The sequence below is a fragment of the Talpa europaea genome (assembly GCF_964194135.1).
Source record: "Talpa europaea genome assembly, chromosome: 9".
In the NCBI taxonomy this organism is placed as follows: Eukaryota; Metazoa; Chordata; class Mammalia; order Eulipotyphla; family Talpidae; genus Talpa; species Talpa europaea.
Genome location: NC_140076.1, coordinates 116,259,724 through 116,275,997, shown reverse-complemented (window position 1 = coordinate 116,275,997; position 16,274 = coordinate 116,259,724). Strand labels below are relative to the sequence as shown.

At 65.4% G+C, this 16,274-nt stretch overlaps 1 protein-coding gene across 4 annotated transcripts in view; it reads left to right on the top strand.

Moving 5' to 3' along the window:
* The window catches only part of GRIA1 (glutamate ionotropic receptor AMPA type subunit 1), a gene marked incomplete at both ends in the record, with an annotated part of 121,501 nt that overhangs the window by 68,130 nt on the left and 37,097 nt on the right, over window positions 1–16,274 (top strand). For 3 of the 4 annotated variants that reach the window (XM_084241839.1, XM_084241836.1, XM_084241837.1), the window contains 5 exons: window positions 752–919; window positions 2,140–2,244; window positions 7,932–8,042; window positions 8,626–8,832; window positions 13,216–13,586. In XM_084241839.1, the coding sequence (XP_084097965.1) occupies window positions 752–919; window positions 2,140–2,244; window positions 7,932–8,042; window positions 8,626–8,832; window positions 13,216–13,586 (962 nt within the window). The remainder of the gene's footprint in view (window positions 1–751; window positions 920–2,139; window positions 2,245–7,931; window positions 8,043–8,625; window positions 8,833–13,215; window positions 13,587–16,274) is intronic. The other variant, XM_084241838.1, reaches the window with a different exon arrangement.

Here is a 16,274-nt window from a genome sequence, read left to right as displayed (position 1 = left end):
CATTCTGAGGCCAAGTTTGTTTATCTGGGGCAAACACGGGCTCCTTGGCGGCTTTCTCTTGCCACTCAGCCTGTTCTCTGCGAGCGGCAGTGTTTACCGAGTGACGGCTTCCACGCCACTCGGGCCCAGGCTGATTTAGCGATGCAGAAATGAAGACTTATTTCAATAGGCGCTTCGGCAAACAAAGCCACTAAGCGCGCCCTAAAGCCACCAGGCAGCCGCAGAGCGGGCGCCCGGCCGATCTCTTTTTCAAGAGTAAGAGGGTCACAGTTAAAATTGGGGCGACACTTTCCCATCCACGCTACGACTCTCTGACGCAAACTAGACCGTGCCGAGGGGCTAGTCACGGCCCGGGAGCGGGGAAGAGGCAGGGCCCGGGCCTGGGACGGGCCTGTCGCCTTTCACCAGCAGCTCAGCCCATGAGTCGGGGGTAACTCGAGAGTCCTCGCCAGCGAGCGAAAGGAAAGCTGGCAGCCCACGGCCGCCAGAGTGGGGGTGCGGGGGGGCCTGCGGGAGCAGGGCCCTGGGCGACTTCCCTCCGCAGTCACAGGGCACACGGCACAGGGGAACCCAGGGGTTTTCCACAACGCATGTGACCTGCAGATGCCTCGCGGACACCCCGGTGGGGCGGGTGGGAGGCGGCAGGTGGGGGCAGCCCCTGTGAGGCCCTCCTGGCCCCCACGGCCGCCCGTCCTGCCCACCCTTGCTGGCCTCCCGCCTCCTGCGGGCGCTGACGCCCGACTCCCCACAGTACACCTCCGCACTCACCTACGACGGGGTGAAGGTGATGGCCGAGGCCTTCCAGAGCCTGCGGAGGCAGCGGATCGACATCTCCCGCCGGGGGAACGCGGGGGACTGCCTGGCCAACCCCGCCGTGCCCTGGGGGCAGGGCATCGACATCCAGAGAGCCCTGCAGCAGGTGAGGCGGCCGCGGGGCGGGGCGGGGCGGGGGGCGCAGGTCACGGTGTGGGGGGGGCTCGGGCTCAGGCACAGCAGCTGTTTGAAGAACGAGGAGGCTGGGCCTGGCGCCATGGCCCGCGGGCCCCTGCAGGGACGAGCGCAGACGCCCGGGTACCAGTTCAAACGCAGGCGCGTGGAGCGGTCATCCCTGTCCCTTCGGGGCCACGTTTTCGGCTTAGGATTTATTCCGGGCAGGTATAAAGGGGGTGAGACGCACAGGGTGAAAGGAGCCGTCTTCACCGACTCCCCGAGACCGCCCCGGCCCTGACTTCCCAGACTGCCCCGGCCCCGTGTCCACTCCAGGTCCCGGCTTCTCCACTTTGCGGCCATCAGTTCTGTTTGTCCTTGAGAACGGCTGAGGCACAGGGCGGGGACAGGCCCAGGAGCCCCAACGGCTCTGCTCTGCGCTGCAAAGGCCGGGCCAGCAGGGGACACGCGGAGCCCGGCCCGGCCAGCAGCGGTGGCCAGTGCCCGGCAGCACTTCCAAGAGCATGCAGGGGACCCGCGGTCCCAGGTGCCGGGCTGGGGGCCCGCGGCGCCCCCACCGGAGAAGGTGGCTCCTTGTAGGTGAGCCCGTGGTGCACAGCAGACTCACCCCCAAGTTCAGGGGGGCTGGTGGGCTTCACCAAGCCCTGAGGCCTCAGGTCCCCCTTGTCAACCACTTGATCTCAATAGGAGCTCGGCGCCCCGAGGCCTTGATGTGATTCATTTGAGAAGGAACCAGGGGGGCCCTGGACTGATCCGTGTCACCACGGAGCCTTGCTGGAACCGCCCCCTGGGCTCAGGCCAGGCTGCCGGGCGCGAGGGCCCCTGCTCCCTGGCCCAGGTCGACCACGGGGCTCAGGCAGCTGGAGGCCTGAAGCGTGAGCCGCCCAAGGCCATGGGGCTGAGGAAAACCGGGCAGTCTCCGGGGCCCCATACTCACCCTCTGCTCCCCAGGGGCGAGCAGCTGGTTCAGACACTGCCGCCCGGAGCACAGTGGGCGCCTCCCCTCGCTCCCCACCTGAGGGCTCTGGGGGTTCCTGGAGGTGGTGGTGACGGGGTGAGAGCTGGAGGGGCGCAGGAGCCCCTGCTGAGAGCACAGGGGTGCCGGGGCGCGCACTGGGCTGCAGGGGACGCCGCTGGGCATGGGGTAGAGGGGCCGGCCGGGCTCGCTGCTCACGCGGCTCTGCCTTCCAGGTGCGCTTTGAGGGCCTGACCGGGAACGTGCAGTTCAACGAGAAAGGCCGGCGGACCAACTACACGCTGCACGTCATCGAGATGAGGCACGACGGCGTCCGCAAGGTGAGAGCCCCCGCCCCGGGCAAGGCCGCCAGCCTCAGGGAGCAGCCCTGTCCCCTGCAGGCAGGACCACCGGCCTCGGGGAGCCCGGATCGGCACTGCCAGCTCCCCTCTCCCCCACCCGATCTGCTCCCCTGCCAGACGGAGAGGAAAAGCTCCACCTTCCCCGGGTGAAGGCCCCGGGCTGGGAAGGGACTGCGAACCCCTCCAGCCCTGGGTGGAAACCGCGGCCATGGCAGAGGGGTCCGAGGGGCGAGCTTGAGATGGCGATGACCGGCGCGCTGTCCTCCCCGCCCCCCCCGGGCCACGCCGCCCCTTTCCCGCACAGAGGTCGCGCGAGGAGCAGGCGGTCACGCGTGACGCGCGCACCTGCGGGGTCTACGACAGCCCTCGAGTCCGCTCCCGGACGCGAGCCCCAAGCTCCGCCAAGATCCTAGCTCTGATTTACTTCCAGATGGAACCAAAGTCACTGTCCCCCCACACACAAGGGTCCTCTGTTTTAAGGACCCCAGTAGCCGGGCAGGGCCACCCAGGTGACCCAGGAGTCTCCCCACAGGATGTGGCCACAGCGGCATCTGCAGTGCCCCTTCTGCCTGGCGGGGCACCATGTTCTTGGGTGAGCGGGTGGAGTGTGGACATTTCAGGGCTGGCCCCGCCATCCGCTGAGGCTGGGTGGCCCCGTCCCCAAGCCGTCCCCCAACAAAGCCCCTCGTGTCCGTGTCCCCAGAGCACACCTGCCCAGCAGGAGCCCCACACTCCCCTGGTCCCAGGCACACGCCGAGGACGACTGCCAATGCCCGTGCTGGACGCTCTCAGAAGGCACCAGGGCGCCTGGCCGCCTGGGGCTGCAGCTCCCAGGATCATGCCTAAATTTCAGCAAAACTTGGGGTACAGCAGGACACTCCCCCCAGGACTGACCGCACAATGAGGGGTAACCCTCTGACGCCACCCAGCTAGAGTTCCGTTCCCCCAGGCTCCTGGCTCCTGTGTCAGAGAATACGTCCGCTGGGTTCCTTCACCCAGCTGCCATTTCCACAGCTATAAAATGGGGGCACTGGCAGTGCCCAGGGGTGCAGTGGGTGAGCAGCTGTCAACAGCACGGCCCCAGCCTCTCTCCTCGCCCACTCAGGCTTCCTCGGGGGCGGGGGGGTGGCAGTCATCTATGGCTGTGCCCTCCCACGGCTGCCCCTCACTGCTCCTGGCACCAGCATCTCCTCACCACGCACAGTTCCCAGGAACCCCCTAGGAGGAGCGCCGTCAGGACCGAGGCAGCCTTGTTAAAAATACAGACCTCTGGGTCTCGGCTGGGGGATGAGGGTCTGGCTCCTGCACATCTGAAACGGCCCTGCAGCCTATGGGCTCACGGGGCTCTGGCGCTCTGGTGAGAGATGCCCGCTCCAGGGTCACCAGGTGTAAGGCCAGGGCTCAAGTCTGGGCTTTCTTCTTTACTGGCCATGTCACCTTGAACTCATTCCTTAGGCTCCCTCCACCTCAGGTGCACCGCCCAGAAGAGGGTGGCAACCCTTTGTCCACAGGATCGCTGTCAGGAGTAGATGAAGCAATGTCCACTTTGCCTATGGCCTGTGGCGACAAAAAAGCAGCACCTAGTGTGGACACCAACCCATGGCCGGCTGGCTGGTCGGTTGGTTGGTTGGTTGGATGGTTAGTTGGTTGGTTGGTTGGTTGGCTGGTTGGTTGGTTGATTGGATGGTTGGTTGGTTGGCTGTTTGACTGGATAACTGGATGGTTAATTGGTTGGTTGGTTGGTTCAATGGTTGGATGGTTAGTTGGTTGGCTGGCTGGTTGGTTGGTTGATGGCTGGTTGGTTAGTTGGTTGATTGGATGGTTGGTTGATTAGTTGGGTGATTAGATGGTTGTTGGCTGGTTGGTTGGTTGATGGCTGGTTGGTTGGTTGGTTGATTGGATGGATGGCTGGTTGGTTGGTTGGTTGAAACTCCCTTCGTAGACCACAGGGATCTTATGTCAGCCTGGAGTTGGAGTGAGTCAGACTATGGGGAGGGATAAATCGCCCACAAAAATAACATAGTAACCCTAAAATCCACAAGCAAATGCCTGTGCTTTTTTTTTCCGATCCTGAGGCTGTTTTTCAAGCTACGTGCCAATGACTAAATCCTCCCTTAGAATGTGGCTTAGGCAGTCTTTGCTTACAGGGGACCTGACTTTCAGAGAATCAATTCCTCCGTTATCTGTGGCTTCAGGCCCTTTTCTCGATCAGTTCCCAACAAAGGAATTTCTGAGACTCCAGGGCAATCTGGCTGCGCCCTGCCTGCAGTGTGCGATGAGGAAGGGCCGCCCTCCTGGCCCTCGGTGCCGCCCGCTGCTGGGCCCCGCACTGTGCTTGGGGCGTCTGCCCATCACACTGCGGGGTATGGGTGCCAGGCCCGGCGCTGCTTCTGCACAAGCCAAACCCTTAGGAAACCCCGTCAGAGGCACAGTGTCACCATGGGGCGCTGGTTTAGGTTTTCTGCCCAGATAAACACCTTGTCAAATCCAGAGTCACACATTCTGATATGCGGCTGCCTGGGAGACAGGCAGGGGTTCTCCAGGCAACTCACGAGGGCCCCAGCACCTTGATCGCCTCTGCCCCTCGCTCGGCCCACAGCTATCTCCGGGCCTGCTGGCAGCATCCGCCATTTCCACCTGACTCGGGGCTCCCCCACCCCGAGCTTGTCTCTCATCCCCAGTTCTATCTACCCTGTGCAGGGAAAGACGGAGGTGACAGAGAGCCCTGTGGCTGCCAAAGGGATCTCGAGTCCCCAGGTGCACACGGCCTCCCACGCCACCTGTCCTGAGTGCGCCTCTAAACCTGTGGTTCTGAGTTGGGGCACCGAGCCCTGCTCGGCCGGCAGACGCAGCTCAATCCAGCCACTGCTCCCTGCTCCGCTGCCCAGAGCTCACGCCCGCACCCCCGCGCCCCTCGCCAGTCCTGGCGGCTGTCTTCCCGGCCCCACGAGGTCATTTCCCACCACAAAACCAGCCAGGAAGTCTCAGTATGTGTCGAGCAGGCTGCCTGCCAGCTCAGGTGAGCACTCACGGCTGAGGCTGGTCCAGCTGCCCTCCTCTCGCCGGCCACTCCCAAGGCTGCACTGGCCTCTCTGCTCCCCGATCCCAGAAAGCCCCTTCCTCGGGGCATCTGCACTGGCTGTTCCTCTTCCCCCCCAGCCCCCACCCCCGTGTGGCTCCCTGCGCTGGGCTGGGCTGACCACCTGGTCTCAGCAGGCAGCGTCTCTGATGGGCCATCTGGGTGCCCAGGCCTGGCCACGCCGCCTCACGCCTCCGCTCAGCCCGTACCCGATGCCGTCCTCCTGCCTCTTGGGTCCCGACAGGGTGACAGGCTTCCAAACCCAACACCTGCCTGTCCCGCACCCATGAGCAGAGGGGGTTGTGTTTTCAGATGGCTGAAGTGTATCAAAAGATGCCTATTTCATAACATGTGGAAACGATATGAAATTAAAACTTCGGTGTCCGTAAGTTTCCTGGGCGCACAGCCACACTCGCTGCTGAAACAGCGCTTCTGCTCCGCACCCGCGGTCCCCGTGCAGCCCCCCAGGACCGGGCACCACCGCTGGGCTGGCTCTCGCCGAGGTTCCCGAGCCCCGGCCGGCTGAGGTGCGGCACCCTCGGGGAGTCCTGGGGGCCGCATGCACTGGTGCTGGTGAGCCACACAGAGAGAGGGTCGCCAGAAGGACAGGCGGGCACCCGGCTGCGGAGAAACAAAGAACAGCCGCCCCACAGATCTGGCGGCAAGTGAGAGGCTGGTGGAGATAACACTTCCAGGAGAGCTCAGATTAAGTCGCCTAAGTTCAAACTCGCAGAGTTCCACCCGCTTTAAGTGCGCTGGCTCGACTCCAAGGGCCGGAAGATGTAATTGCTGCAGGTAACTGCCAGCCACACCCTCTGCCAGGAGGGCGAACCAGCGGCCTCGGGGGGCATGGCAGTGGGGAGCAACACACTGGCTTGGAAGTGATAACGAGGGATCCCATTTTTGGAGGCCAGGGCCGGGTCTTGAGAGGCGCCTCGGAGCGCGAGTGTGTAAATCTGATTTGAAGACAGTGCGAGGCAGACCCATCCCGTGCAGGGCTGTGATCGTCCCTTCTTAGGCTTCATCCACTTTGAAAAAGCTCAGATCTATCACCCAGACTCATTTCCTCCACTCAAAGAGCCTTTGGAGGCAGAAGGAAAGCGGGACATGAAAAGTGATACCTGGCCCCGGGGGGAGGCCCCTCGCTGTCAGAATTGTTTAAAGCCTCTCCCGGACGGCGGGCCCCCCTCTCTGCCCAACTCCTGGCTCTGATTTACTTTCAGGTGGAATCAAAGTGGCCTCAGCCGAGAATCAAAGGCTGTGTAATCACAGCCGCGGCTCCGGAAAGGGGGGTCTGCTCTCAGCAACGAAAGGCGATGTCATTCGAGGTGTCGCCAGCCTTCCTCTCGGCACCCGGCAGGGGCTCACCCGAGCCCCAGGGGAGCGGGGCCCGCGCTGGCCGTTCGGACTCCCCAACATGGTCTAATTTCCCTAAAAGGGGGCTCGGAGTAAAATGAGCTTGGTGCTGGCCCTGGCCAAGCCCTCCAGCTTCCCGCCCAGGGCGGCCGCATCCCAGCCGCCGCGACGGTGCATCCGGGACCCCAGGGCACGCCGGCTGTGCTGCGAGCTCGGAGGCCCCGCTCGCCTCCACAGTCAGTCTCTTTCTCAGTCATAAAAGTCTGCTCTATGCAGATCTATCTTGCCTTTCTCTCTACTTTTCATTGAAATAACTGACACCTGAGAGCAGTCCTCACGGGCTTGAACCACACACCCTAGGACAGCGCCAGTGCGGGGGTCACACTGCCAAGCGCGTTGGGAAGGGACCCGCAGTCTCCACCGCTTTCGGCGGCTGAGCCCATTCAACGGTGGACCTTGAACGAGAGGGTGGCCGCGGGGCAGCCCAGCCCTGCCGGCCCCACCTCGTGAGGGCCGCTCTCCAGTTTCCCGACCACCCGGCACGGCCTCGGGCCCTGCTCACCGTGTCCACGTGTGGGGCCCCCCAGTTCTCAGCGGCGGTGACGCGCAGGCCGGTATCCGTGCTGCAGAGCGGGAACCGAGGCCCAAAGAGGTCGAGCCTCTGAGCATGGGGTCGCGTCTCCTGGTGCACGGGCGGTTCTCAGAGCAGGCGCTCCACCTCTCGCTCCCGGGACGAGCTGCGCACGCAGCAGGGGCCATGGCTTTGTGTCCCCCACCAGAGCTATCAAACTGGACTTCTGAAATGCAAATCCTCCTGGATTTTTTTAAAAATTGATGTTGCCCCGGTGTTTTACTATAAGTGTGACTGGAAATACCGGGTAAAATAACCATCCCTCGTGAAATTAAGTTGAGATGGAAAAATACAGTTAACCTAAAGAGAAACAAAGGGAAGGTGTTGTTTGAACTTGACCCCGGCTGCCAGCAGAGAGCTCATGAGGGAGAGGTTCAGGCGCGGTCACGGGGGCGACCGAGCCAACGTGGTGAGGCCTCCAGGGGCCGGGCTGGGCTCCCGGCCCGCCTCGGCCTCTCGCTCCATCCGCCCCTCGCCCCTCGGAGCCAGGCGGTCCCCTGCCGGATGCGGGGCCGAGCGCCCGTGGCCTGGTCTGGAGCCCTGGACAGGCCGTCGCGAGCCCTGCCCACCCGTGTCCTCCCTCTCCTTCCCCGCGAGCAGATCGGCTACTGGAACGAGGATGACAAGTTTGTCCCGGCGGCCACCGATGCTCAAGCAGGCGGCGATAACTCGAGTGTGCAAAACAGAACGTACATCGTCACCACCATCCTCGTGAGTCTCAGCCTTCTTCGGGATGCGCGGGATGCAAGTGGGACCCACTCAAAGGTTTTCCCAGGGGCTGTTATGCCACAGAGCAGGCGGCAGGGGGGCGGGGCAGTGCAGGGGAAGGAAGGCTCCAGAAGCAGGGGCGCTGGCTTGGCTCTGGCTCCGGCACAATTTTACTCCATGGCCCCGGACCCGCCCCTCGGCCTCCCTGGGGCCGTCGTCTCCAAGACAGAGGCTGCTGTGGTAGCTTCACACCCCACACTCCGTCGGAGATGCCCCACCACAGCCCCCAGTGTCCGGCACTTCAGCGCCTGTTGGGGAGGCTGTTGTCACGCCCAGACCTGGAGTCTAGCTTGACTCGCTCCCCCATCTCGGCGCCCCAGAATTCCCTCCAGAGCACACAAGCGCCCCGCCCGTGTCCTGAACAGCTGGCGCCACACTGGGTTATGCGGCGTCCTTGTCTCAACGACATCCGCACCCTGACCCCAGAGGTCTCATCCTGGGGGCAGGACGCCAGGGAGGCCCCGTGTGCACCGCGGCCGGAGCGCTCCCCGCCAGAGCCGGCCGTCACCACCGCCCCCCCCCCCAGGAGGACCCGTACGTGATGCTCAAGAAGAACGCCAACCAGTTCGAGGGCAATGACCGCTACGAGGGCTACTGCGTGGAGCTGGCCGCCGAGATCGCCAAGCACGTGGGCTACTCCTACCGCCTGGAGATCGTGGGCGACGGCAAGTACGGCGCCCGCGACCCCGACACCAAGGCCTGGAACGGCATGGTGGGCGAGCTGGTCTACGGGGTAGGTGCCCGCGGGCGGGGAGCAATGCCGGGAGGGGCTGGGCGGCGGGCAGGCAGGCCGCGGTGCCCGTGGGGCCCCTAGCCCTGTGCTATTGCCGGGAAAGACAAGGACCCCAGAGTTCAGCGTCTGGACCTTCTTTGTGAACGTCCTGGACACTCCCAGCCAAACACAGCCGGGCTCATGGCCGGGTGATGTCCCCCAAGACGTGATGGTGCCCGTGGCCAGCACGCCGTCCAGCACCTTCCCTTTAGCCAGGCACCGCCGGGTCGCCTGCTCCACGAGCGCCCCTCCGGCTGCCTCCCACCCTCCTCCGAAGCCTGATCAATGTTACTTTCTCCAGGGGGTCATTTCTTTCTCCCCAAACCAGGACTCAACCTCCCTTTCAGCTGCCCTGCTGCCTGTAGGGTTGGGCCCCACGCTGCGGGATGGCGGTGCCTGGGGCAGCCATCTGTGTGGCGAGCAGAGGCCCGTGTCCCTGTCACCACCACGCCTGGGGTGACGCCGTGCACAGCTGCCAGGGAGCCTTCAGCGAGCCACGGCTTTGAGGGGCCACCACATACCCAGATCCCTTCAGCTGCTCAGGGAACAGGCGAAGAAAAGTATCTGCCCTGGCCCAAAAGCGCATCACACACGTGGGGTAGGAAAGCCCAGGAGGGTGAGCAGTTGAAGCCTCCTGCCCAGTAGCAAGGGACAGCCCACAGGCTCCTGGTGGTTCAGCCACCCCGAGCAGTGGCCACCTCCACGGGGGATGCCCCAAATGCACACGCGCAGGGGCTGAGACCCAGCGGCTGCGCAGGGCGGTGACTCTGGAGGCCAGTCAGGAGGCAGGAGTAAGAAATGGGCGTGTGGGGCCGAGTCGTGGGCGCTGGGCTATCAGGAAGGTCCTTGAGCACAAGGAGGACAGGAGGCCACAGAGAACCGGAGAGGGACCCCCTGGGCGGCCTCAGCAACGAAGACCCTGCCCCTGGCAGGGTGTGTGTCCACTCTGAGTCTGGGCAGCAGGAGAGACCGTTTAGGAACCTTCAAGCCTCAGTGTCTTGTGTGGGGGCGCGAGCCGTGGGGGCCGAGGGCACGCTCGGGAGACGGGAGCTCAGAGGACGCCCGGGAAGGAGGCGCCGGGGGCACCTGCGTAGGCAGGGACAGGTGGAGGCGGGAACGGAGCGCCGCTTCCTCTGCCCCCTCCCTCTCAGCCGGGCGGTGCTGGAGACAGAGACCTGCCTCTGGAGGCGGTTTCCATGGGAACCTCCACCAAGCTCTTAAGGTCATCCCCATGGCAACTGCTGTCAACTTTCTCTCTCCAAGACCCTCATCTCCACCTGCCCACCAGGGACCACGGGCCCTGAGGACAAGGACGAAATGCTGGTGGACGGAACACCCCATAGCGGCCCTCAGCCGGTCACCTGTGGCCGCCTCTACGGCCACTGCCCCTGAGCCTGACCCACCAGCCGGTCCCTCTGCCCAGGGAGACCACCTTGTAGAGACTGTGCGGTGACCCCCGCGGCTCGGACCTTTCACGGTCCTTTCCTGCTCCCCGAGGAAGAACAGAAGGGCCTGGGAGGATCTCAGCAACCAGCGGGGTCGGGAAGACTCCCTCGGGGGCCTCCGCGGCCACCCTCCCTCTGCTGTGACACAGCCTTGACGTCCTGCAGCTCAACCGTGTTGTGACCGCGAGGGTGTCAGTCTCAGGACACAGGCCCCGTGCAAGCCACGCCCCTCCCTGTCACGCATAGAGGACACCGCCCTTCCCCGGCCTGCGCCCAGGACACCCAGGGATGGGGGAAGGGGGCAGGATCTCGTCACAGCACACACCGCTGTGAAAGCAGAGATGAGGTGCAGCTGGCTGGTGTCCCCAGAGGGACACGCTGGCTCTGGGGCTGGGGGGCCAAGGGCAGCAGGGCGGGGCGGGGGCGCTTCTGCGCTCACCTGCTGCCGCTCCGCCCGGGGCACAGGTGACGCTTGTGCTGTGACTTCCTGGAGCAGAGCGACGGGACTTTGCACAGACTCCTGGCTTTGAGGCCCAACTCCGCAGACCTCCAGTGAGGTGAAGCCTACAAGCCACAGATCCCGCCAGGCGCTGCCCCAAAATGGGCTGGGCGGGAACAGCCACCCGAGGGCGCAGAGAGGTCTCCACCCGACGCTTGTCCCCCTGCGCAACCCCCACCACAGCATCAGAGCCCACCACGTGCCCAGGCCCGCGTCTGGACATTGCACCTTTTGTTCTGGGATCGCAAAGTTGCTGGTTCTCGATGTGCAGTCCCTGGATGGGCCCAGCAACGCCACCGGGCATGTATGAGAAACGCACACCCTCAGGTCCCCCCAGACCCCGCATTGGGAGCTCTGCCTGCAGCTCTGCCAGTCCTGCAGGCGACCTGGTGTTCCCTAATCAAGCTCCAGAGGCACCACCGCTGCAGCTGCAGCCCTGAGAGCCCCACAGGGCTCACCCCTCACACCCGCTCAGAGACGCCCTCGCTGCGCATCCTGCCAAACAGGGATGCAGACATGACAGTGCCTGCTTTAAAGAGGAGGGGCCGCGGCCCAGGGCCACCATCTTGCAGAGCAGCAGCTATGACTGGGTGGGGGGGGAGGTGCGAAGCAGCCCCCAGCCAGCGTCCAACAAGCCAAACCTCTGCTCTGACCGCACCCCCGCCTGTGAGCCGGCTCTTCTCCGCGGAGTGAGGCCACTGGCTTGGCGCCTCCCTTGAGGTCTCGCTGAGAGCGCACCCCTGGTCTCAGGCCAATACCAGACCCCTGAGACCGCCTCTGCACGCCCTCCTGGAGGCCCCGTGCCCGGTGGGCTGGGGAGGTCGGGGGAGCCAGCCCCAAGCTCTGCTCACAGCCCCGCTCCCAGCACCCACCATGGCAGCGCACATAGTAACACCCGCCGCAAATATGCCCCAGGGAAAAGGATCCCACGTTCCGAGGAAGGCACCCGGCAGGTGCAGGTGAAGCATGCACCCAGGAGACGGGTCCTCTGGTTGCCCAGGGCTCAGCCCCTTCTCCCGAGCCACATTCAGGGTCCCGGACAAAGCCAGGCCGTGCTCCGGGCAGCCCCCAAAGCCTCTACATGCTCTCCCTGCTGGGCAGACTGGCCCTGTGCCCCCAGCACCAGCCCTCCGCTCCCTCCGCCAGGACGGGCCACGGCGGGCCACCGCAGGACAGCAAGCATCGCCTGTCGTGCCCCACATTTTGTAGCCTTGTAAGCTATCCAGAGGATTGCGGTGGTGCTAGGGAAACAAGGATCACTACACCTTCACAGCCGACCGGTCTACGCCAGGCTTCTCGCTCCCAGAGCCCCTGCTGCTGCCCCTGCCCGCCAGGGCACCCGGGAGCTCTGCTCCAGCCCACACCAGCACACGAGGGCAGGTGGGGCCTCACCCGTGGGCACCTGCCGGAGCCGCACTCCTGACAAGCCCTTGGCAGGCCAGGGCCCGAGCAGACTCCAGCGCGTCTCACATCAGAGACACACGCGTGGCCACAGCCCAGGAGCCTGTGGGTTTCGGGATCTCTTGATCCCAGGCCAGCAGGGCAGGGATGCCACTGCCACCAGGGAGAGGTGGAAAGGCAGAGACGGCCGGGGAGCCCCCGTGCTGGCCGTGCGGGAGGGCTGGCAGCTGGCACCTTTCGATGCTACCACCTGCTGGACTGGCGCACACACTGAGTGACTGTGTCTGTCTCAGCTGTCTTCTCGCTCAAAAAATTAGTCGTGATGGCCTTTACCATCTCTCTGCCAAGCCAGATTTCCATGCGGCCCTCCCCAGGGCCAGAACCAGCGTCCCCACCATGCCGCGCTGTCCCTCGGGCCAGGAGAGCCCCTCCCGGCCCCTGGAGGCCTCTCCCTCTCAGGAGGCGCACGGCCAGCTTTGTAGACTGGGCGAGTGCACAAGTGTGCACATGTGTGTGACCTCAGAGACAGAGCACGGGCTCAGGAGGGCCCCATGGGAAGGGCCGAGTGCGAGCAGGAGGGGCTCTGTGGGGCTGTCCCGCGCCCCACGGGGACCCCTCGTGATAGTCGCTCTGAACAAACCAACACGCAGCGGACGGACGCGCCTGCTTCGTTCTTCGGCCCTATCCGGGCACTCACCCCCACGGCCGCATGGAGGTTTGCCACGTAGCCGGGGCGATGGGCGCGGGGCGGGGGCAGCAGAGCCAGGCTCCCTCCACGGCCCCTGCGGCAGGGTGAGCAGGCGCCCCTCAGGCGGGGCAGCACAGAGCGTGCCCGGGAGACATGGGGGCCACGGCCTGAAGCATCTCGGGGAGGGGGGCTGGCAGGGACGCCCCAGCTTCCTGGATCCTTTAAGACGCAGCGAGCATTCTCAGGGGAGAGGCATGGTGTCCTCCATGCGCAGCGGCCGCTCACCTGCGCCGCCCCGGGCTGTCTTGCAGAGAGCGGACGTGGCGGTGGCACCTCTGACCATCACGCTGGTGCGGGAGGAGGTGATAGACTTCTCCAAGCCCTTCATGAGCCTGGGCATCTCCATCATGATCAAGAAGCCGCAGAAGTCCAAGCCGGGCGTCTTCTCCTTCCTGGACCCGCTGGCCTACGAGATCTGGATGTGCATCGTCTTCGCCTACATCGGCGTGAGCGTGGTGCTCTTCCTGGTCAGCCGCTTCAGCCCCTACGAGTGGCACAGCGAGGAGCCGGAGGAGGGCCGGGAGCCGGCGGCCGGGGACCAGACCAACGAGTTCGGCATCTTCAACAGCCTGTGGTTCTCCCTGGGGGCCTTCATGCAGCAGGGCTGCGACATCTCGCCCAGGTCAGTCGCTCGCTCCCGCCGCGTCTCGCGGGCCGGTGGGGAGCGGGGTGGGGGGGCTTTGGGAGTCGTGCGCTCAGTGTCCCAGTGTGGTCAGTGTCCACCAGGCGGGCCGACCCGGGCATGGCTCTGGCCACTCTGGCTGGCAGCTCTGGCACCCAGTGCGGCATGTAACCCTAAGGACGGGAGGGCCCGGGAGGCCAGGCGAGGTCTGGGCGTTGCCCCCAAACAGAGGCTAAGGGGGGCTCCTGTGCTGGCTCCACCTGGACACCCTGCAAGGCCGCTGACTGCTGGGCCGGCAGCAAGGGCAGAGCCCACCCGGGTGGCTGCTGAGGGGGCTCTCGCCGGGGCCCCGGAGCGCCTGGTCTCTGCTTCTCTGAGAGGCTTCTCCTTCCCGTGGTTCTGGGAACGACCCGGAAAGCCCCCTGGCTGGAGACTTCGGGGGCGGGGGTCGAGGGGTCAGGTCAGCGAGGGCGGCCCCACGAGCCCAGCCGCCCGCTTGTCTGCCTGCGATGGACTCGGACGCCTTCTTTTGAGAAGAGGGTCTAAGCGAACGGGGGGAGGGCAGGGGCATAACGGGGGAACTGCCGTCCAGTCGCGTCCAGCTCCAGCTAGTGACCGCCAGCCTTTCCTCTTCTGTGTTCATTCTTGCCGCTTCCACATGATAGTAAGCCTCGCTTCACTGCTCGGCCAACTTCATTTCACACACCTCAGCTCACTGATTTTCTCGTCCCTCATCCCTCCTCGACCCCCGTGTCCTCGCCTGCTCGCCGGCCCCGGGTTCTATGCGCTCTTGGCTCTGCCCAGTCGTCCCGCGTCCGCGCCCCGCATCTGTCCTGGTCGTGCTGACCAGAGTGTGCCAATTGGGCTTCTCTGCGGCAGCATCCTGCCCCACCCGGGGACGCCGCCCTGACCGGGCTGCTGGGCGGCCGCTGAGGCTGCTCCCTGTCCCGGCGCTGCCAGCCAAACCGGGTGACGCTGCAGAGCAGGGAAGCTCCAGGGGATGGCGTCGCGCTGTAGGCAGGCCCGGGAGGGAGTGGCCGGCCCCCCTGCTGTTTCCACTGCAACTTTTAGGGCCAACCCGATCGCGCTCCGTTCCGCAGCGCCCGTCTCATCCCGCCGACCGGAGGGCAACCCCGACTGCGCGGCTTCATCCTGGAAGGTCCACGCCGCACGCACCGCCAGTTTACCCAATGGGTCGGCTCCCACGTCCCTCACACTGCCTTTGTCTGGGAGGCTCCCATGGGGGGCGGTGCTGAGCGCCGGGTCCACGGGGTGTGCCTGGCGCTTGGCTGCCGGGCAGGGCTGTGCACGTGCTCAGGCTCAGGGCAAAGCCGCCCCAGCCTCTGCCGACTTTGGGCTTGTAAGCGCCGATATCCCAGTGGGACAGAGTGCCCCCTCGGGGCCCCGTGCGTAGGGGCTCGGTGCGACACAGGGGCATAGGGGCTCGGTGCGACCAACTCTGACCCTCCCGTCAGCGCCCAGGTTGGCTGCGAGGCGTACGCAGATGGCAAGATGAGGGTATCACGGGCCGCCTCTGCCGCCTGCTCTGGGCACCCCAAGGCCGGATTTGAATGGGTCTTCCCGACTCTCCATCCATGGGGAGCGGGGGGCGAGCAGGATGTGGGTACGGAGGGGCAGCACCAGTGAGGGAGGGATTCGTCCTGGTCGGGCCACCCTCGCTGCAGCCCCGCTTGCGGTCAGCGTCCCCCTTCCCTCGGCAGACAGCACTGACGGCCCGGCCGCACCTGCCGCCCTGTGCTAGGAGCCGGCCGCGGCCCGGGGCGGGGCCTCGCTGTGGGGACGCCAGGCTGTGGCAAGGCCGCTGGGGACAGCCGCTGTGTGGTGCGCGGAGGCCAAAGGGGGCCGCGGCGGCTGGCGGTGCAGGGTGGCAAGCCCAGGGGCTCGCACGGGCTCCGAGGGCTTCTCTCAGGCACAGGCAGGCAGGAAGGCGCCAGGCGCGCACAGAGCTGGGGCAGCTGCACGTCGACCTGGCTGTGGGGGTCAGACGTGGAGTTTCACTCTAAACACACGGGGCAGACACGGGCGTTTAGGTGAGGGAGGGCTGTTTGTATGCGACGGTGCGGTGAGGACCGGTGAGGACACCAAGTCAAGGGCGGGGCGGTGAGGACACCAAGCCAAGGCGGCACCACGCAGCGGGCAGCAGAGGCCCCACGGGAGGCTCGCAGCCGAGCAGCGGCCTCCGGGACGGTCGTGTTGGCCCTGGGGTCCACCTGGAAACCAGAATAGACAGCACTGGCCGATGGATGGACGCTGGGGGGAGGAGAGGGGCGAGACAGCAGCGGTACCTTGGACACCGGTAAACGGACCCTTTGAGCTCCAGGGAGACCCCACGGACAATGGGGTGACCAAGAAGGAACCGGGGGCCCGCTGGGGGTGCGTTCTGCCTCAGGTCACGAGGCCGTGTCTCCGGCCAGTGGTCCCCCCAGGCTCCGGCCCTCGAGCAGGTGCAGCAAGCCTCTCCCCCGCCCACTCCCCGCTCCTCCCCAGGGCAGGGCCTTCCTGGCTCCAGTGAGCTGTAGGGGAGCAAGAGGGTCTGGGAGGCCCTAGGGGAACGGAGGAGGGAATCACACGAGCGCTCAGACTAGGCTGCGCTGGCCGGAGGAGGTCAGGACGTGGGAACGCGGCCCGGGGGGACACCATCGCTCCAGCAAGAGGTCTGAGCGGGGA